Here is a 17,013-nt window from a genome sequence, read left to right on the forward strand (position 1 = left end):
GTACTGCTGAGTGGTACATAAACTATGCCCAACTATGTACCACAGTTTTGCTGTCAGAAAAAAATGAATTTCTTCATTTTAAATGAGACAGTTTAAAGGGATGACAACAACCAGCTGACAGCCTGCAGCAACAAGCGGGGGGAAGAGGGGAGTGCAGCTCTGAGATTATCAGCAAATAAGTAAATAAAATTATCTCGAACCTCACWTAAAGGCATTTAACTGCAGGGAACGTATGACTTTTAACATCTTGGAATACAACGAAGACACTTTCTTTCGATAACAACATCCATCTCAACATCAAGTGTTGTGCGGTGTGGTTTACTCTGAGGACTTTGGCTCTGAAACACGTCGGTTGAATGTTCTTCTATTCGTCCTCAATAAAGACTGAACCTGTGTTGTCTTTTTACTCACTCTCTGCGAGCTTTTTCCACCTCTTTTTTGGAAGGCAGGTTGCGCCCATCGAACACAAGAATGACTTTGACACCGAAATTCAGCAGCATGTCCACAAACTTCATGCAGTACCACACATATCTGCGAACACATTAAGTCGTTATTGGTCACGTTACTAATTACTGATGACTACTTTCAGGAGCTAATTTTTGTTTAGCAAGACAACTTCTTACTGGTCAGTTGGTTCCCCCTTAGCGAGCTTCTCGGCACAAGAGAAAGCTCCTTTATGCAGCCAGCAGTACGTGTCGACAGCCACCGTTTGGCCTTTATATTTTTTCACATGGACGGGCTCCGCTGCATCTTTGATGAACTGCAGCAATCCAGAGATTCCCATTTTCAGCTGCACAGATTACACACACTGATCACAGACATGAGAGAGACAAACAACCAACATCAGCTGAATCAAAGAACCTCTTCAAAGTGTGTTGAAGAAGATGCAGTCACAATCAGATCCTGTGTAAACACCTAAAACTTAACTGCAGAACTGGAAATTGTACGAGCACACAAAGGCTAATGATGGCAAAACCCTATAACAGTAACATACATTTAAACATTTTTGTCATGAATAAATTACCAATAAGGCTATATATTCTATTTAATTGTAGCATTACAGTATGTATATGTCCAAAAGAGGCTTCCAGTATATATATATATTATATATATATATATATATATTTATTCCATCTTTATCGTAGACATCATTAGTGTTGGATAAAATTTTTACAAATTGGAATAAGTTGTCTAAAACTTTATAGTGTGACAGGACTTTTAACAAGGACGACATTAAAATTCTATGTTTTTGTGTTGCTTTATGAACTCAATAAAAAAATGCAATCTACTCTGATAAAACCAATAACTCAGTTTTTATTGTATATTCATCTTTTGAACTTTGAGAAATTCTTGGCATCTTATAAACAGACTTATAAAGTCCACCACCATTTTACCAACCATCTCTAAAGCTATAGAAAAGTCAGTGGCAGAACAAGTGTGGGTTTTGCTCAAGATATTTAACAGAACTGTACATCTAACCTCATAAAATGTGAAATGATCTTTAGATTAGGGTAATGTAATCAGAGTAGTATTATTTAACTGAAAACAGCATTTGACAAAGTTATTCATAAGTTGCTGTTGTAGTCGAGTTCTGTCTATAAAAACAAAACAATGTGTCAGAGGTAATAGGATTAAAACAACCTTTCAAAACGTAGGTGTTCCACAAGGTTTCATCTTAGGACCTCTAATTTTWGCTTGTATAATAGAGACTTACCTGACAGTTGTAAAGATGTTTAATGCCAAATGTATGTGGCTGTTTGATGCCAAGAAACTCAAAGTGAAATAAAATTTAGTTGGACAAACAAGTTGTGAAGGTTTTATATCCAAAGCCAATGAAGCTGAGCCACTGTAAATAAACAGAAGAAGTATAACCTTTGAAGTGTGCAGCTGATCCATGATTTCTTTGTAAAACAAACTTTAAATGTCTGGGTGGTCTTGTTTATTATGTAATGAGTGAAATTACCCCCCACCTCCAACYTGTTAAATTCTTGCTTTTCTCCTGCTTTATTTGCAGTAAATCTGTATGTGAAATGTCTAGTTTTATTGTTTATTTTAGGCATGCAGTTTTATATATCATAAACAAGGTCTGCAAATTACCATCTCAATAGAAGGCATATAACATTTGCAGTTTTTAACATTGTTTTCTGTACCATCCTTAATTTAAATAAGCTATTTCTGTAAAACGACACTGCTTCCTGTTTCGTGACTTCCCTAAAATCTTTTTACTTATATAACTTTTTTACAGGTTTATACTGATACTGTGAAAGACATGCACTGTTGGTGACTGTTGTACTCTTGCAGGCACTGTCACTAAATGAAGCTATTTCTACAGCAATTAGCAAAAAAAGATAAATGCCCAAAAATGATGGCAATTGTGAATTGCAGTGATTAAACTCTGCACTCTGACAACGGCTTAAAACGGGCGTTAATAATACTGCTGCAGTATTAGGCAATCATGTATAACCATTTCAAACTCTAAAATGTTTTCATTTTTCTCCACAACTATCTGGAGACCCTCAAATATAATCGTTCAGTCAGTGAATGCAAAGGTTGTGAATCTTTGACTGAACCATTGGAATACCCCCAGACAACACACAAAGAACAAGCATAACAAGCAAATGATTTTATCATCCTTTTATCATCCATTTAGCCTTGGGGCGGAGTTATCTTTTCACGGGGTGGGGGGGTGGGGGGTAAGATACACTTTAAACCCAGTGTAACATGTGAAGTTTAAGGCTGTCCTAGTCAACACTTTTACAAAATATGTCAATATTTTCGTAAATTTTAAAAAAAAATTACTTCGAAAAGATTTGCGCCGAATTTTTCAAAAAAGATGGATTGTTTTGGAAAAACCCTTTGGTCCTTACTTTTAAGACCTAATTAGTTGTGTTACCACCCGAAATGTTTTAAATGCTCTGATAAATTGAATTCGTAGGAAACCAGAGCACCTCATCTCGCGCACAACGGAATAATATGGCAACAAACGATACGACTGTATCACGTTTGAACAGAACAAGACGCAAAAAAGTAATATAAAGTCGAGCTAAAATATGTTAAAACTCAAACTTACCTTTCTTTTGCTAAATTCCACATAGACAGACAACGCAACAGAAAAACTACTTTGGTTTTAGCGGTAAAAATACGTACTTCATGAGAACTGCTGCTATTGGTCGAATGGATTTACCTCAAGACACTCTGTCAGTAAGCGCTGCTGCCATTGGCTGGAAATGTAAAGAGGAGGAGCTTCGTTGAAAGAAATACAAATAATAATTAATTTGTTTTTGTAATTTATAGTAATTTGATATGGTTGCAAAAGAGGATGGAACAAACGCAATTGTGGTCATATAAAGTGCTTTAATATTTGGTTGAAAAGCAGCACCTGACTGACATGCTTTGTATTCACGTCAACAACGTACCCAAATGAACAACTCAATTTCAATATAAGTTTTTTTTTACATGTTGCTCCAAAATAAAGGCCAGTTAAATAGGACATTTGCCAACGTTGATCATCTTGATTTATTCCTTTCAGTTTGACAGATTTTATATTTGACTTTAAATTTTATTTTTATTTTTGTGGGTTTCATCTGGGGCATGTAATGTCCGAGCATTACGACAGGACCTGAACGCCTCTTGAGACGTGTCTGTTTTCCAGGTTCCTCCGTACTTCCGGTTTGTTTCCCACCGCAGCTTCAGCCCGAACGAAAACAAAATGCGATTGATAAACTTTACAGCTGAGCTGTGATCAATGACAGCTTCATTGCCGGGTCCTTGCATACTTTACCCACCGCTCATTTAAATGTCAGTAATTTGGACTCGAGGGGTGTAGCAGGAACAAGAAAAACAACCATGCAGTTTTCTCCGACGAACGGAGATTTCACATTCGTCTCCTCTTCGGAAGCTGAAGGTATGCTAATGCTAGCGTAGCTGCTACACAGCTGGTAGGCCCTAAAACTAACAAACGAACTGGGCATTATATATTTTTGTCATTTTAACTATAGTAAATCGGAATTTTAGCATCTAATAGGTTCAGCAAGTAAATATATTCTGGACACTTTCATTAAAGATTTAATAGTGTTGATAAATCAGAAGTTATCGTGTAGTTTCTACATGTTAGATTAGGTTAGGAGACAAAAAGCTAACACTGGAAAGAGCTGGGACAGTTTTTAATTTTATTTTTTATATCATGAATTTCCCTGCTTTTTTAATAGTTTTATTATTCACAACACTAAAGTAACTCCCAATATGGGTGTGGCTATAAAAATGCTGCATATTGACCAGTGATAACAATGAGACAATTTTATTGGTATAATATTTTAACATTATTTTCTTAGATTAAAGATGCCACATTTAAAAACATGATATTTAAAAGATCGTTGTTTCCGTTTGTTAAAAATGTATAAGAAGTCAAACTTTACAGTGCTGTCCAGTAGATTTAATCACTGTTTGGGTGGCAACCAAGGTGAGCGCAGAAGAAATAATGCAAGGAGCGTTTTATTTTTATACGCACAAAAGTTTGTATGAAACCCAGACCTCGTTCTCCCCGGTGGTACTCTACAGCTCCACCTGAGAGATCTCAAGCCATTCTCGGGCCACAGAATATACTCAATCCCTCCAGCAGGTCTTGGGTCTGACCCGGTGCCACTTCCCTGTGGGACATAACCAACAACCCTCGAAAGAGAGACGTTAACTTTATGCAAAGAAGAAACATTTACAGATGTGAAATATTCCTGCTGTGTGTTTGTGCCCACTGTCTGACTGTGTTCTTCTCTCCACAGAGCTGAGCGGCACCATCAGCACGCCTGACGTTAAGCTGAACATGGGCGTTGACGGCGGCAAAGATCCATACGCTACCACCTTCCTGAGGCAACGGGGCTACGGCTGGCTGCTGGAGGTGGAGGAGGAGGAGAATGAAGAGAGTAAACCTCTCCTGTAAGGATTTGTTTTGTCAAGTCATCAAATTTTCTGGATGACTGCTGCTGTCTTGTGAAAAAGTAGCAAGTAAAATATTTAGGCAGATAGTAACTGTGAAATAGATTTATTTGAAAATGGTTTATGCTTTTATTTTTAATGTTTGGAACCTCACAAACTCCTCAGAACAAATGTGGTGCCTCGTGCATTTAAGGTGTGTAACGCATATTGCTTGTTCTGTGGTGTGTCAAATGAAATTTGTGTCAAATTGTAAGTAATTTTTATTTGTATAGTACTTTTAACAGATAATCATCACAAAGTGCTTCACAAAACTCAAATGAATACAAACGTATAATAAGAACCTAAAGGCATACAATAAATATGAGCAATAAAACATTAAGTAACACATTTTGCTAAATGCTTGTCTGAATATCAGTGTCTTAATCTGTTTCTTTAAAAAAAATCAACAGTGTCAGCCTCACAGAGAAAGGGCACTCTGAAATAGGGACGTCCCGATCAGATACTCAGTATCGGTGGCAGATATGGCCATTTTTTGAAAATCAGGTAGAATCGGATTTAGTCATGTGATCGGGCCGATCCAGTTTTTGCGACAGTTTTCAGCATCATCATGCTTTACAACTGCCGTTAAGAAGTCAAGATGCACACAAGTATGCAACCATGTCCATAGTGTGGGAACACTTTTCAATGGAAAACAATGATGCTGAAACTGCACCTTGCAAAATCTGCAAACTGGATGTTTCTCCTGGTGGGAACAGCAGGGCTCGCTTTAATACTACCAACCTTGTCACTTGGAAAGAAATAAAGAAGTAAAGCTATCGGATCGGAATCGGAAAGACTAATTATTAAAAAAATCGGGTTGTATCGGGAGCCAAAAAATCTGGATCGGGACATCCCTATTCTGAGATTGTGCTTAAAATTACGCATATTTTCCCCTGCCTTTTTATCACGTATCACATGTTCGCATATTGAAACAGAGGGGTGTCTGGTGAGGTGGCTCATGTGGACAGTGTTCCACGTCCTTTGGGATGTATGAAGGAAAAAGGGTGCGGAAACATGAGTGCACACAGTTCGATAAATCTGAATCTTTCTGTGCACATGCAGATTTTCCATTATGGTAACTTTGAGTATAAGAGGTGCACATTCTGTGATACGTGAGGCCCCAGATCTGTGAAAGAATCTGGGTTGGATCTGCTGTTTTTTTTTTTTTTTTTACTTTGTATTTTAATAAATCATACCGGTCATAGTGTGTTACTGACTGCCTAGAAAACCTTGTGGTGTTCTTTTTTTAATTAATGCATGTAGTTTAGAGCAGTGGTTCCCAAAGATAGGGTCGGGACCCACAATGGGGTCCTGAAAGTAATTTTTGAATTAATTACCCTAAAAAACGACAACGCTTTTTTTTTTTGCATTTGTTGTTACAAAATAAAAAGATTTGTGTACTTAAAATGTACAAAAATAGCATAATAAAAAATGTTTCTATGCTCTTGTTTGTTTGTCGTGAAAGCAATGTTTATCAGCCAACAACAGCTGGAGGCTCAGGTCTCTGCTGCAGATATTTTATGGGTCGAAAACTGAAAAGTTTGGGAACCACTGGTTTAGAGTTTATGTGTTCCTAATATATTTTAATCTCTTTATCTCAGATTAGACTTAAGTTAATTTAAAAAATAACATTAATTTTATGCTAACAACTTGAACAAAAAAACTCAGATTTCATGTCAGTCTTGTTAAAATGGCTCGCTTCATCACCGAAACTTGCTGTTAGTATTTTTGAAATGCACAATTTATTCCACATGGCCAAGTTTTTAAGAACAATATTCAAAGTACTGTTTGTTGTATATAAACATAAATGATAGCAGAAGTGACTTGTCTTTAACACGTGTTGGTGCAAAGCCTCCATTAATATGTGTTTGTTCTCGTGTGCGAGCAGGGAAGAGCTGGACATCGACCTGAAGGATATTTATTATAAGATCCGGTGCGTGCTGATGCCCATGCCATCACTGGGTTACAACCGGCAGGTAGTACGAGACAACCCGGACTTCTGGGGTCCTTTGGCCGTGGTGCTGCTTTTCTCCATGATCTCCATCTACGGACAGTTCAGGGTGAGTTCAGCACGGCGCGGCGAGAACGTTAGCTTAGCTGAATTTATGAAAACGTTGCCCTCGTTCTGAGGTTATTCTAACATGACACTGAACTTTTTTTGAAGTAATTTTTCAAGAAATGTTTAATGAATCTAACAAACGAAACCTAATCAAAAAGTATAGTTGCGTAAATGATTTAAGTGTGCCGTTTTTCTTCATCCTGGTCCTCGTGGGCCAAAAYTCAGCATGTTTTACTTGTTTCCCTGCTCCAACACTCCTGATTCAGTGATTGAATTACTTCGTCATGTTTTGCAGAAGCTTGTTCATTCAAATMAGGTGTGTTGGAGCCGAGAAACCTCTGAAACCTGCAGGACGAAGACATCTCTGTTATAGACCGTTCTCATAGTTTGTTTGAAGAACGAACGAAAATTCTTGCTTTTTGTTAGGTAGAAAGAAAAAAACAAAGAAATGAACGCCTTTCTTTATAGAATAATCTGCAGCTTATTGTTTTGCAAAAACACCCTGTATGTCATATGGAGTTCAGTACAGAAGACTGCAGACTCCTTAGATGTCTCCTGGCTTCAGCCTTGTTAGTAAGTGTCCTCGTGTGTGTTTGCAGGTTGTGTCTTGGATCATCACAATTTGGATCTTTGGCTCTCTAACCATCTTCCTGCTGGCTCGTGTTCTTGGTGGCGAGGTAAGTGCTGCAGACCCGCCTGCAGCCAAACAAAACACAGTACCTTCTAACGTCTGTTTCTTCCACATTGAATCTGTGTTTCTGAGTCGTTTTTTTTTATTCTTCTGGGCAGGTTTCTTACGGCCAGGTCCTCGGAGTGATCGGCTATTCCCTCCTTCCTCTCATCGTCATCGCTCCTCTGCTCGTAGTGATCAGAGGGCTGGAGGTGGTTTCCACGCTAGTCAAAGTGAGTCAGAGTGCGCTCTTMTTTCTGTGGTCCTGGTTGCTGATCTTATGGTTTTTATGAAATCTGTTTGTGCTGAGTCATCTGTTTTTATCTTCCAGCTGTTTGGAGTCTTCTGGGCTGCGTACAGCGCTGCTTCACTACTCGTCGGAGATGAATTTAAAACAAAGAAGCCCCTTCTCATATACCCCATCTTCCTTTTGTACATCTACTTCCTGTCTCTATATACCGGCGTGTGACTGGATGAGCTAGAGCTGTGGACCTACGTACGGACAGTGACTCTGGTGCATGGAGGGGAAAAGTCGTATAATACTATAAAATTTAACAAAGCTGTTTATTTCCTTTTCTAAACTCTGTTTGGTGTTGGACAGTGGGGATGTGGAAAATACAGATTATTGTAAATAGTTTTGTTCCACCTGTCTTTGGTCAATAAAATGCTTATGATTTTAAAGCTTGAACCTTGTTATAAGATGTCTCCACCACAGGGACGCTTCTGCATTTTGTTTGTGTTTTTATTTTATTATTATTATTATTTTACCTGGACATAATTTCTTTTTAGTTTCATTTTTAAACACGTCTGGCAAAGTGGTGCCAAATATCTGTGTGTACAGTATGTTCTGAATTAGCCAGCACCGCTAAGATTTCTCACTCTTACACAATGTAACATATAACAAATGTCCAATAATCCACCAGCTTTCACATTTTTGTTTTTAATCCTGCAGAGCCCCTGAAGTGTCTTTATTTTATTTTTTTAAATTGTGAGCACATTTTGATCACGTGCATGTCTAAAATATTTGTTTCCAGGAAAGTGTGCACGCGGGATAACTTCCTCAAGATGACAATGGGCACGTCATTATCTTGTGTGCACAACTTTAATAAATAAATATTGTCACTTCAGGGGTTCCATAGTTTTCAGGGTTAGAATATCAGTGCCTCGTTCCCCACCTCCCACCTCTCGAGTCCTGTTTGTCACTTGTTTGATGCAGGAGCAAAGTCAGTTAAATCATCACAGTAAACGTAGCATTTTGTTTTCTCAGGTCTGATGTTTTATCATTGATCACTAATTTATACACTTTTTAAGCAACTGGTTTCATTCCAACAAAATGTGTATAAAAGCATTTCATCTGTAAATACATGATCTTTAAGGGCAAACCTGTTGTCTTAGTTTCATAAAAGTTTTTGAGATTGTAGAAAATGCACTCGCTGAAAAGAAAAATGGTGGTCGAAATGAAATGACACCAATAGCCCTTTTCACAAAGCACTTAAGTTGGGTATGAAACCGATTTTTACAAATTTTCACATTTTCAGCCATGTCGTAGAACTGTTTTGTGAAAGAGGCTAATTATTTCAACGAGATCAAAAGCGGCAGTACAGTGGACACTGCTGGTTTTGTCTGTGATGTGGCATCACCTTGGTTCTGAACACAAATGGAAATTTATCCTTTCATTCATCAACTTCTGCTTGTTCATGAGTCTGGTTGTGGGGGCAGCAGCTTGAGCAGGGAGGTCCAGATRTTTCTTTCCACAGCCAACTCTTGCAGCTCTTCTGAGAGGACTCTTGATTCATTCCCAGGCCAGCAGACAGACATGTTTCTCCAGCGTTTTTTGGATCGTCCATTGAGTCTTCCCTCTTGGGAGGCATTCAGAGGACATCTCAACTAGCTTCTCTTGGTGTGGAGGATCAGCAGCCCCYTATCTCTCAGGGAGAGTCCAGCTACCCCGTGGAGAAAACCTATTTCAACTGCCTGTATCTGTAATGTATTTATTTTTTGGGCACCACCCAAAGTTCATGGTTATAGGTGAGGGTGGGAACATAGACCGACCAGTAAAGAGCTTCACAACAGATCAGCGCAAAGTATGCATAACTGTGGAAACTGCATCAAAAAAAGATAATGTTCAGTTTATTCATAGATTCATAGCTGTGGGCTGATTAGTTGCAGATGAGAATAATATGACTGCGAGACTATTTCGCAACTAATTTCTGGGCTGGGGGTGAGGTGACGCCTCAAGTGGAGGAGTTCAAGTGAAATTTATAAAATTGGCACTGGGTCAAAGTTCACACTAATCCCACATGTAACATTAGGGACAGATCAAGGGACCTGGCTGGCCACAGGGGGACCTCAGCATAAAGCTGTCAGTAATAACAAATGGTTGTTGTCTTGTTAAAAGACGTAGTTTTACAATGCAATGTTGTGTGTGGATGCAAAGATGATGCACAAAACCCTTGGCCACTGTGTCATCTGTATTTCCGGGTGATTACTGTATTTATTCATATGTAATACTAAAAATTAAACCCTAAAAATTATCCATATACGTAGTATTATACAGAGGCTAATAATGATTCAATTTTTTTATGCTTTGTAAGCTAATTTTTTATTGTATTATACTCAAGACTGTGTTAAACATGAATAAATACGGTACACAACACAATCTGGTGCAAACCCACAATGTGACCCCATGTTCTGGTAATCCTGTCTAATGTTTCTACAAGACATCCACCGACCAACTGCTGTGATTGTTGAATGCTTCAGCAACTGCCTGATAACACTATCACTTCACTTGTAGTGCCACCACTTTTGCCCTCTTGTCATTATTTTTGTTTACATGGTTGTAGCTGATATATCACAGCTAAATTAGAACCTGGGATTTGTCAAGATGTATAAATAAAAGCAGATGAACTTTTCCTGAAAGTCAGTTTTACTGTGAATGTACACCTGTCAGTCAGCTTGGGTTTAAGTGATAACAAAAAAATTGAACAACGTTGATGATGAAGTACTAGTTAGCAAAATCATAAATGAAATGACATGAGCAAAAAACACTGACTTTAGTGTTGCCATTATTTTGTCCATCAGCTGTTGTCTTTTACTACTGGCRCTGTTATCGCGAGACTTGGCGCTGTTATCGCGAGACTTGGTGGAGAGTGGTGGCGGTGTAACTGACACAGCGCTCAGCCAGGAGTTCCTCACTGCTGATGGTGACGGGCGGAGGAGAAGAAGGCGTTGAAGGAGTCAGCAGTGGCCGGGGACTGATAGTTCCGATATAGTCTTGTAGATTTAGTCGTTTTACGTTTATCACTGGATCCTCACAAACCCTGAAAGGAAGAGAAGGGGGAGAAAATACGCGAAGATGGCGGCCGCGGCCTCGCCGGGCTCCGGCTCGTCGCCGGGCTTCGGCTTGTCCGCATCCTCGGACTGGATTGTAGTAAGAGACGGTTGCCTGCGTTGCGACGAGGAGGGCCTTCGGAGCCTCTCCTACCACCCGGCCCTCAACGCTATCTTAGCCGTCACCAGCCGTGGCAGCATAAAAGTGATCGACGGCACGTCGGGGGCCACACTCCAGGCTTCAGCGCTGCACGGTAAGCGCCGGGGCTTTCTCTCAGCCCTGACAACACTCTGAGTTATAACCCAACTCCAGTTTGTCAACAGACTCTGGACTGGTCTCGTTAGCTTTCACTGAGGGCCTAGTTGGGTTATTAAGGAAATACATTTAATTTATTCTGTGATGTGTTTTAAAGGCACAGTCACCACATTGGCACAATTATAAGCCAACTGCCAAACGCGCTGGTCTTACACAAATAAATAGTTTGTCACTGTTTGTACCCCAGAGACAACATGACACCTCTGTGCAAGCTAACAGCTAGCCTAGCGTAGGGCTAGTTAGCCGGCAAACCTCCCTGTTTAGTTTGTGATATTCTGGTTACTCGCAGCATGTCCTTTGGTGTAAATGTCACATTTGAGAGACCAGGAGAAGCACTATAAGTAGTGCCTTGAAGCTGCCAGCTGTCTAAATGTTTCGGGAGTTTGGAAATGGGAACTGCTTGGTTAGCCGCTAAGCTAGCTCACAGTTCACCGGGCGCAGTCTGTAAAGCATTCAGGTGATGCTGATGAACTCAGTGGTGCAGACGACTCAGTTTAACAGGAAGAACGTGTTATTTTTTGTTTACGTTAAAATGGCTATTTCCACACATTGTTTTGGGAAAGCCTAATTTTATTCGACATGTCAGCTCCTTAGTAGGAGTATATAATACGGATTCTGTACAATTTGCATAGATTCAGTGAATCTCTGCTGAGGATTCACACTTTATGTTAAACTAATCTTACTGAATTTGTAAAAAAAGGTTTCCTGGATCAAAAATAAAATTAGGAGCTTATGTAGTTGGTTTGGAGTATGTTTGTGTTTTCACCATGTTTAAGATGCGTGTCGTGTCAGTCTTTTTTATAGCAGTTTTTTCTTCCTTATCTGTGATTTAACAAAGAAGTCTTGATGCAATTGTTAAATACCACAAATTACATATTAAACATCTTTTGAGAGTTCAGATGGTTCATAAATGAATGAAATCATGATTTACATTTTTTAAATTTAGCTCAGACAAGTTTCGTTAGTAGGATGTGTCCTTTGAATTTGTTTCTGTGTGAGACTAAAATCAAATTGTTTCTTGCATTTCGAAGACAGTCCTAACAAATGGTATAGGTCGTGGCCACAATGCCACGTTTCTATTTACAAATTGGCATGCTTATTATAATAAGGCACACCAGTTTTACATAAAACATCCAAACAGACAACTCAGACGTGGAGTGTCAAAGACAGTATAACAGACCCTTAAAGAAATTTAAAGATGTGTTGTAGAAGAAACACAGCCTTTAAGGAACCCTCCATGAGTTTGAGAAGGACTTTGTTTCTATTTGTCAGCATAGTTCTGTCTTATTTAGATGCAGCTGCAGCCTCAGACTTCAGTGTTGTTATGCATTGTCATGTTAACAAGTGATTTGTAAACCTATTTTTTGTCTGATCATTGTACTTAATATTCACAAGTAGGGCTGCCACAAACGATTATTTTTATAATCGATTAATCACCGATTATTTTTTCGATTAGTCGACTAATCGGATCATACGTTAATTGAATATAAAACATACAGCTTATCACGCCAGAATGCAGCTGCTATTATATAACCATCGTTAGATTTTAGCTATATGCTAACTAAAAATAATTGCTGTGGAAGGCAAGTTCTGCTCTGCAGATATTGCACAGGTTTCTCTTTCTTTTTCTTAAAATGATCCCACACTTTTGAGCTCCGTTGCTGGGTAGCCATGATACCAGAGCCTGTCTGTATAATGTCTTGTGACGTCCATGGCCTACCCCAGTTACCACTACTGGGCATGTGTGTCAAGGACAGAAAGGCAGATGTGGCAGTGGAAGSTGTCAAAGCAGTTTGGAGAGAAAAACAAAGTAAAGAACAAAAAAAAAAAACCCACCCATAAAACGATTAATCGATTATTAAATTAGTCATCGATTATTTTAATAATCGATTAGTTGTCGATTAATCGACTAATCGTGGCAGGCCTATTCACAAGCCTGTGCTGTATTGCTGTTGACTTCAGGAACAAGGCTCTCTGAGAAATGAAGCTGTTGGACATTGCTTAATAAAGAAGTCTCCAACAGCTCATTGCCTACACAGAACTAAGCTATAAATTTATTGCCACAGCACTCAACATGGGGATAAACCCCAACATTTATTTTAATAGCCTAGAATGTCTGGTTCAGCAGAACAAAATTCAGCCATGATGACAAATTGCCCTAAAATGTGGAAATGGGTGGAAATGTTTTGCAGGTTTGTTAAACTAGCGTGTGTTGAACAACCAACTACGTTACAGTCCCTTGCAGTTCGATGCAGAGAGAAAACGGACAAAACACGAAGCTGCGTGTGAACACAATGCTTCAATGATTTAAAACAATCATTGCTGCCTGTTAATCTGGGATGGGTAAATATTATTTCCAAAACTACCAGTACCCTAAATCCATCATTCCATAGAGAAAGATTATTCACAAGCGGAAAACATTTAAGACAGCTGCCAGTCTTCCCAGGAGTGGATGTCCCAGCAAACTCACTACCAAGGTCAGACAGTAGAATGCCCAGAAAAAAAAAATCCCATGCCTCAGTTAGCGGGTTAACTTAAAGGTTAAAATTCACAACAGAACTGTAAGAAATGTCTGAAAACTTTGGCTTTTTTTTTTAGGATTGCTGGGGATAAAACAAATGGATTTTCTTTTTAAAACAATATGACAGATGCAACCAAAATACAGATGTTTGACTAATGCACAGCATAATGTTGAACAAAAATCAAACAAGGCACATCACAAACACATCTAACTGTGAATCACAGTTGTAAAGGGCTTATATGATTAGGTTTTTTTTTTAATTCAGTCAATGGGCACCTTGCAGTCGACGGGTTGACTATGAACTCGGATGTAGACCAAAGGATTCTTGATACAAGCTTGAATCCACTTTCCATCTTTATTTAGTTTCCATCTTTAGTTTATATTCATGCTCCAAAATAACAAAACCCACAAACTGAAATCTCAGTTGTTGCTTGTGTGGTGATTTCAGCTACTTTAGAGCAGTTTTAGTCGTGTTCACAAACACCCAACTCTTACAGTAAATCGGTCTTTTGTTTCACTTTCAGACTTTGGCACTTTGTGCTCCTGTAACATTTGCCAGCCTCAATAAAGATTTGTTGGAGGTTATTCACATTCTTATTTAGTTCATTTTATAATAGCCTAAGATTGCTTCCACAAWAGAGTTTTTTCCTCAATAAATTTTATGGCATTGCATTTAGTGGTAGGGGATGTTATCTAGAACAGAAACCAAGGTTATAATTTGTGGGTTGGCTAAAATTGAAGAAGTTTATAGTCATCTGAAATTATTTTATCTTTATCAATATGGTTGCATGTGTTATTTATTTTAACAGGTTGATATACTATAGTTATAATAAAGTACATGTCTTTATTTTCTGTGTAAAGAAAATTTTATTAGCTTCAGCAGCGCTCTCAAAGGATACCACATTTTCTCTGAAAGATTTCTTGACTTTGGCACTAACACATTGCTAGCTGGACTTGTGACCTATCACCTTTTCTGTAATTCTTGCTYTGTCCCAAATGGTTTCACAAGTGTTGTGATTTTAGGACTTGCTCACAAAGTCACCACTTTTATCAAAAAAAAAAAAAAAAMCCTGGGAAATCAAGATTGTTTCGGCACAATATATTATTCTGAGATGGGGATTAGCACAAAATACACATTGCTTTTATTTTGGCAAAGCACATATACTCCTGTGTTTTGTGATACAGAAAGTCACCAGATCAATTTTCACACTCAAGCTTAAACAAAATGCTTCGAGTCGTTTTTCTTTGCCTCAGATTGGAGTGCTGGTTTAGATTTAGTGTCCACACCTTGTTGATCTGAGTTTTTTTTTTGGCAGCGATAGAAATTTGTTCAGGGGTGACRGTGTTTTGTTGTGCAGAAACACCTCGAGTAGAAATGCACAAAATAAACTCAGCCCGTGTCCCGTTTTTCAGTTGGTTGTAACGTGTGRTGTGTGCTCAGACACATGACTCATTTATTGTTTGTTTGGTTTCTGTTCCCTGCTGGGCTGCTTAGAAAGTGGTCTGAAAAAAAAAAAGACATTTACATGGAGAGATGCATTCTGATTAAAAGTTGCTTACGGGTTTAGAATGTTCAAAGTTTGATTTATTCACTACAGACCTGCTGTGACTACAGTACAGACTTTAAATAAAGTTTCCTGAAGCATGGTCAATTTAATAATTGGGAACGATTTATAACACTAGAAGGACACATTTCAGAAGGTAACTTGTTTATTTTTCCATTTCTTCAGCTGGGTTCTAACAGGTCAGTTTGTCTTTGCAATTGTGCTAATAATCCAAAAACAAAAATAACTTGTGTTTAATGGTTAAAGCTAAACAACAGGAGAAAATGATTCAGTTTGTGCTTCAGAAAAAGCAGAGAACATAAATTTATTTTTGTAATAAAGTAAAAAAATTTTTTTATTAAGTGTCTGTAGTCACAAATAAATAAGCACAGCAGAGATAACTGTTGGTTTATCTGACTAAATTGCCCTATTTTCTAAAAAAGTCAAATGTAACTAAAGTGAGTGTACGCTGAGAAATCTGTTACTTCTCGTCTTTTTTTTCTCTTCTGTCCTCAATGTGTGCTGTTCTGTCCTCTCATCCTGTCTTAGCTAAACCCGGCGGTCGTGTCAGGTGTCAGTACTTCCCCGCAGTGGACAAGGTGCTTTTTGTGGATGACTATGCTGTGGGATGCAGGAAAGACCTGAACGGCATCCTGCTCCTGGACACGGCCCTCCAGCCTCCCGTGGCCAAGCCGGAGGACATGGTTCAGCTGGAGCTGCCGGTCACAGAGGTGAGAGATGACGCAAACGTACCAAAAAAAAGTCTTTTTTTCTTTTTGTTTTCTTGACATCAGTTATGTTTGTGTTGATAAATGTTTTCAATTGATTCTTCTGTCTCAGAATCAGGACTTTGTTTACACAGCTCTAAAATAACACTGACCTTACTTATATACAAGTTACTTCAATTTCTGTCTAATTTTAGTCAAATGTGATGCGAGATTTGACTAAAAACAACTTTGAGTTCTGACACCAGTTATTGACGTTTTAGGTAAACGGCTTTGTTTATTAATTTTGAGCCTTTAGTTGAGCATTTATTTTTTAAGTTCAAGCCATTTACTATTTACTTAAAAACCAACAAATGCTTTTTCTGAAATAGTCATTGTAAATCCGAAAAAATATTTCAACGTGTTAATTCAGGACTTATTTTATTCCAATTTTCTAGATAGTTGAATAAAAGTGAGAGCATTGAAACTGTGAAAAGCAACAAGTATAATGAGTCTAGAAAAAAGGGTTTACAAAAAGAAACAATTACACAAACACACTTGTATGTTTATGTTAGGGGTGTCATATCACTCCCATATAACGACCTGTTTTTTGAGTCACAATTAACTACAGGTTTGGTACAAAATGTGGGGAAAAACAACGAAATCCTAGATGTTTGTTTTTGGCCTCATTTTAGTAGGATGTAATCCTACTAAAGACAGAAATTAAGAACCACCCTTGCAAGTCAAGTGGCTCTAAGGCAGCAGGTTTGTCAACTTGTAACAATATAAATTATAAAAAATGGGAAAAAAAATTGCATTGTATTAGGGGTGTCCCGATACCAGTTTTTTCAAGACTGAGTACAACCAGTTTTTTCAAGACTGAGTACAAATACGAGTACTT

General features: G+C 38.3%; 3 protein-coding genes across 3 annotated transcripts in view; 2 read left to right on the top strand and 1 right to left on the bottom strand.

Moving 5' to 3' along the window:
• exo1 (exonuclease 1) overlaps positions 1–3,158 on the bottom strand; it is a 14,085-nt gene extending 10,927 nt beyond the window's left edge. Inside the window, exons 1-3 of the mRNA XM_014020062.1 lie at positions 3,071–3,158; positions 624–808; positions 412–531 (exon numbers count right to left, since the gene is read on the bottom strand). Coding sequence (XP_013875516.1) covers positions 412–531; positions 624–784 — 281 coding nt within the window. The 5' untranslated portion in view covers positions 785–808; positions 3,071–3,158. The remainder of the gene's footprint in view (positions 1–411; positions 532–623; positions 809–3,070) is intronic.
• Positions 3,159–3,658: 500 nt separating this feature from the next.
• yipf4 (Yip1 domain family, member 4) lies at positions 3,659–8,385 on the top strand. The gene is made up of 6 exons (XM_014003010.1): positions 3,659–3,904; positions 4,776–4,929; positions 6,857–7,028; positions 7,627–7,704; positions 7,817–7,930; positions 8,029–8,385. The coding sequence occupies exons 1-6, from the start codon at positions 3,847–3,849 to the stop codon at positions 8,164–8,166; spliced, it is 714 nt and encodes a 237-aa protein (XP_013858464.1). The 5' UTR covers positions 3,659–3,846; the 3' UTR covers positions 8,167–8,385.
• Positions 8,386–10,837: 2,452 nt separating this feature from the next.
• Positions 10,838–16,139, top strand: LOC106513950 (baculoviral IAP repeat-containing protein 6; the record flags this gene model as incomplete). Its single annotated transcript, XM_014003019.1, is given in 2 exon segments — positions 10,838–11,281; positions 15,958–16,139. Coding segments are annotated over 2 exon segments (411 nt in total), but the record flags the coding sequence as incomplete, so codon positions are not given.
• Positions 16,140–17,013: the final 874 nt, after the last annotated feature.

This window comes from Austrofundulus limnaeus, unplaced genomic scaffold (assembly GCF_001266775.1).
Source record: "Austrofundulus limnaeus strain Quisiro unplaced genomic scaffold, Austrofundulus_limnaeus-1.0 Scaffold0, whole genome shotgun sequence".
Classification (NCBI taxonomy): Eukaryota; Metazoa; Chordata; class Actinopteri; order Cyprinodontiformes; family Rivulidae; genus Austrofundulus; species Austrofundulus limnaeus.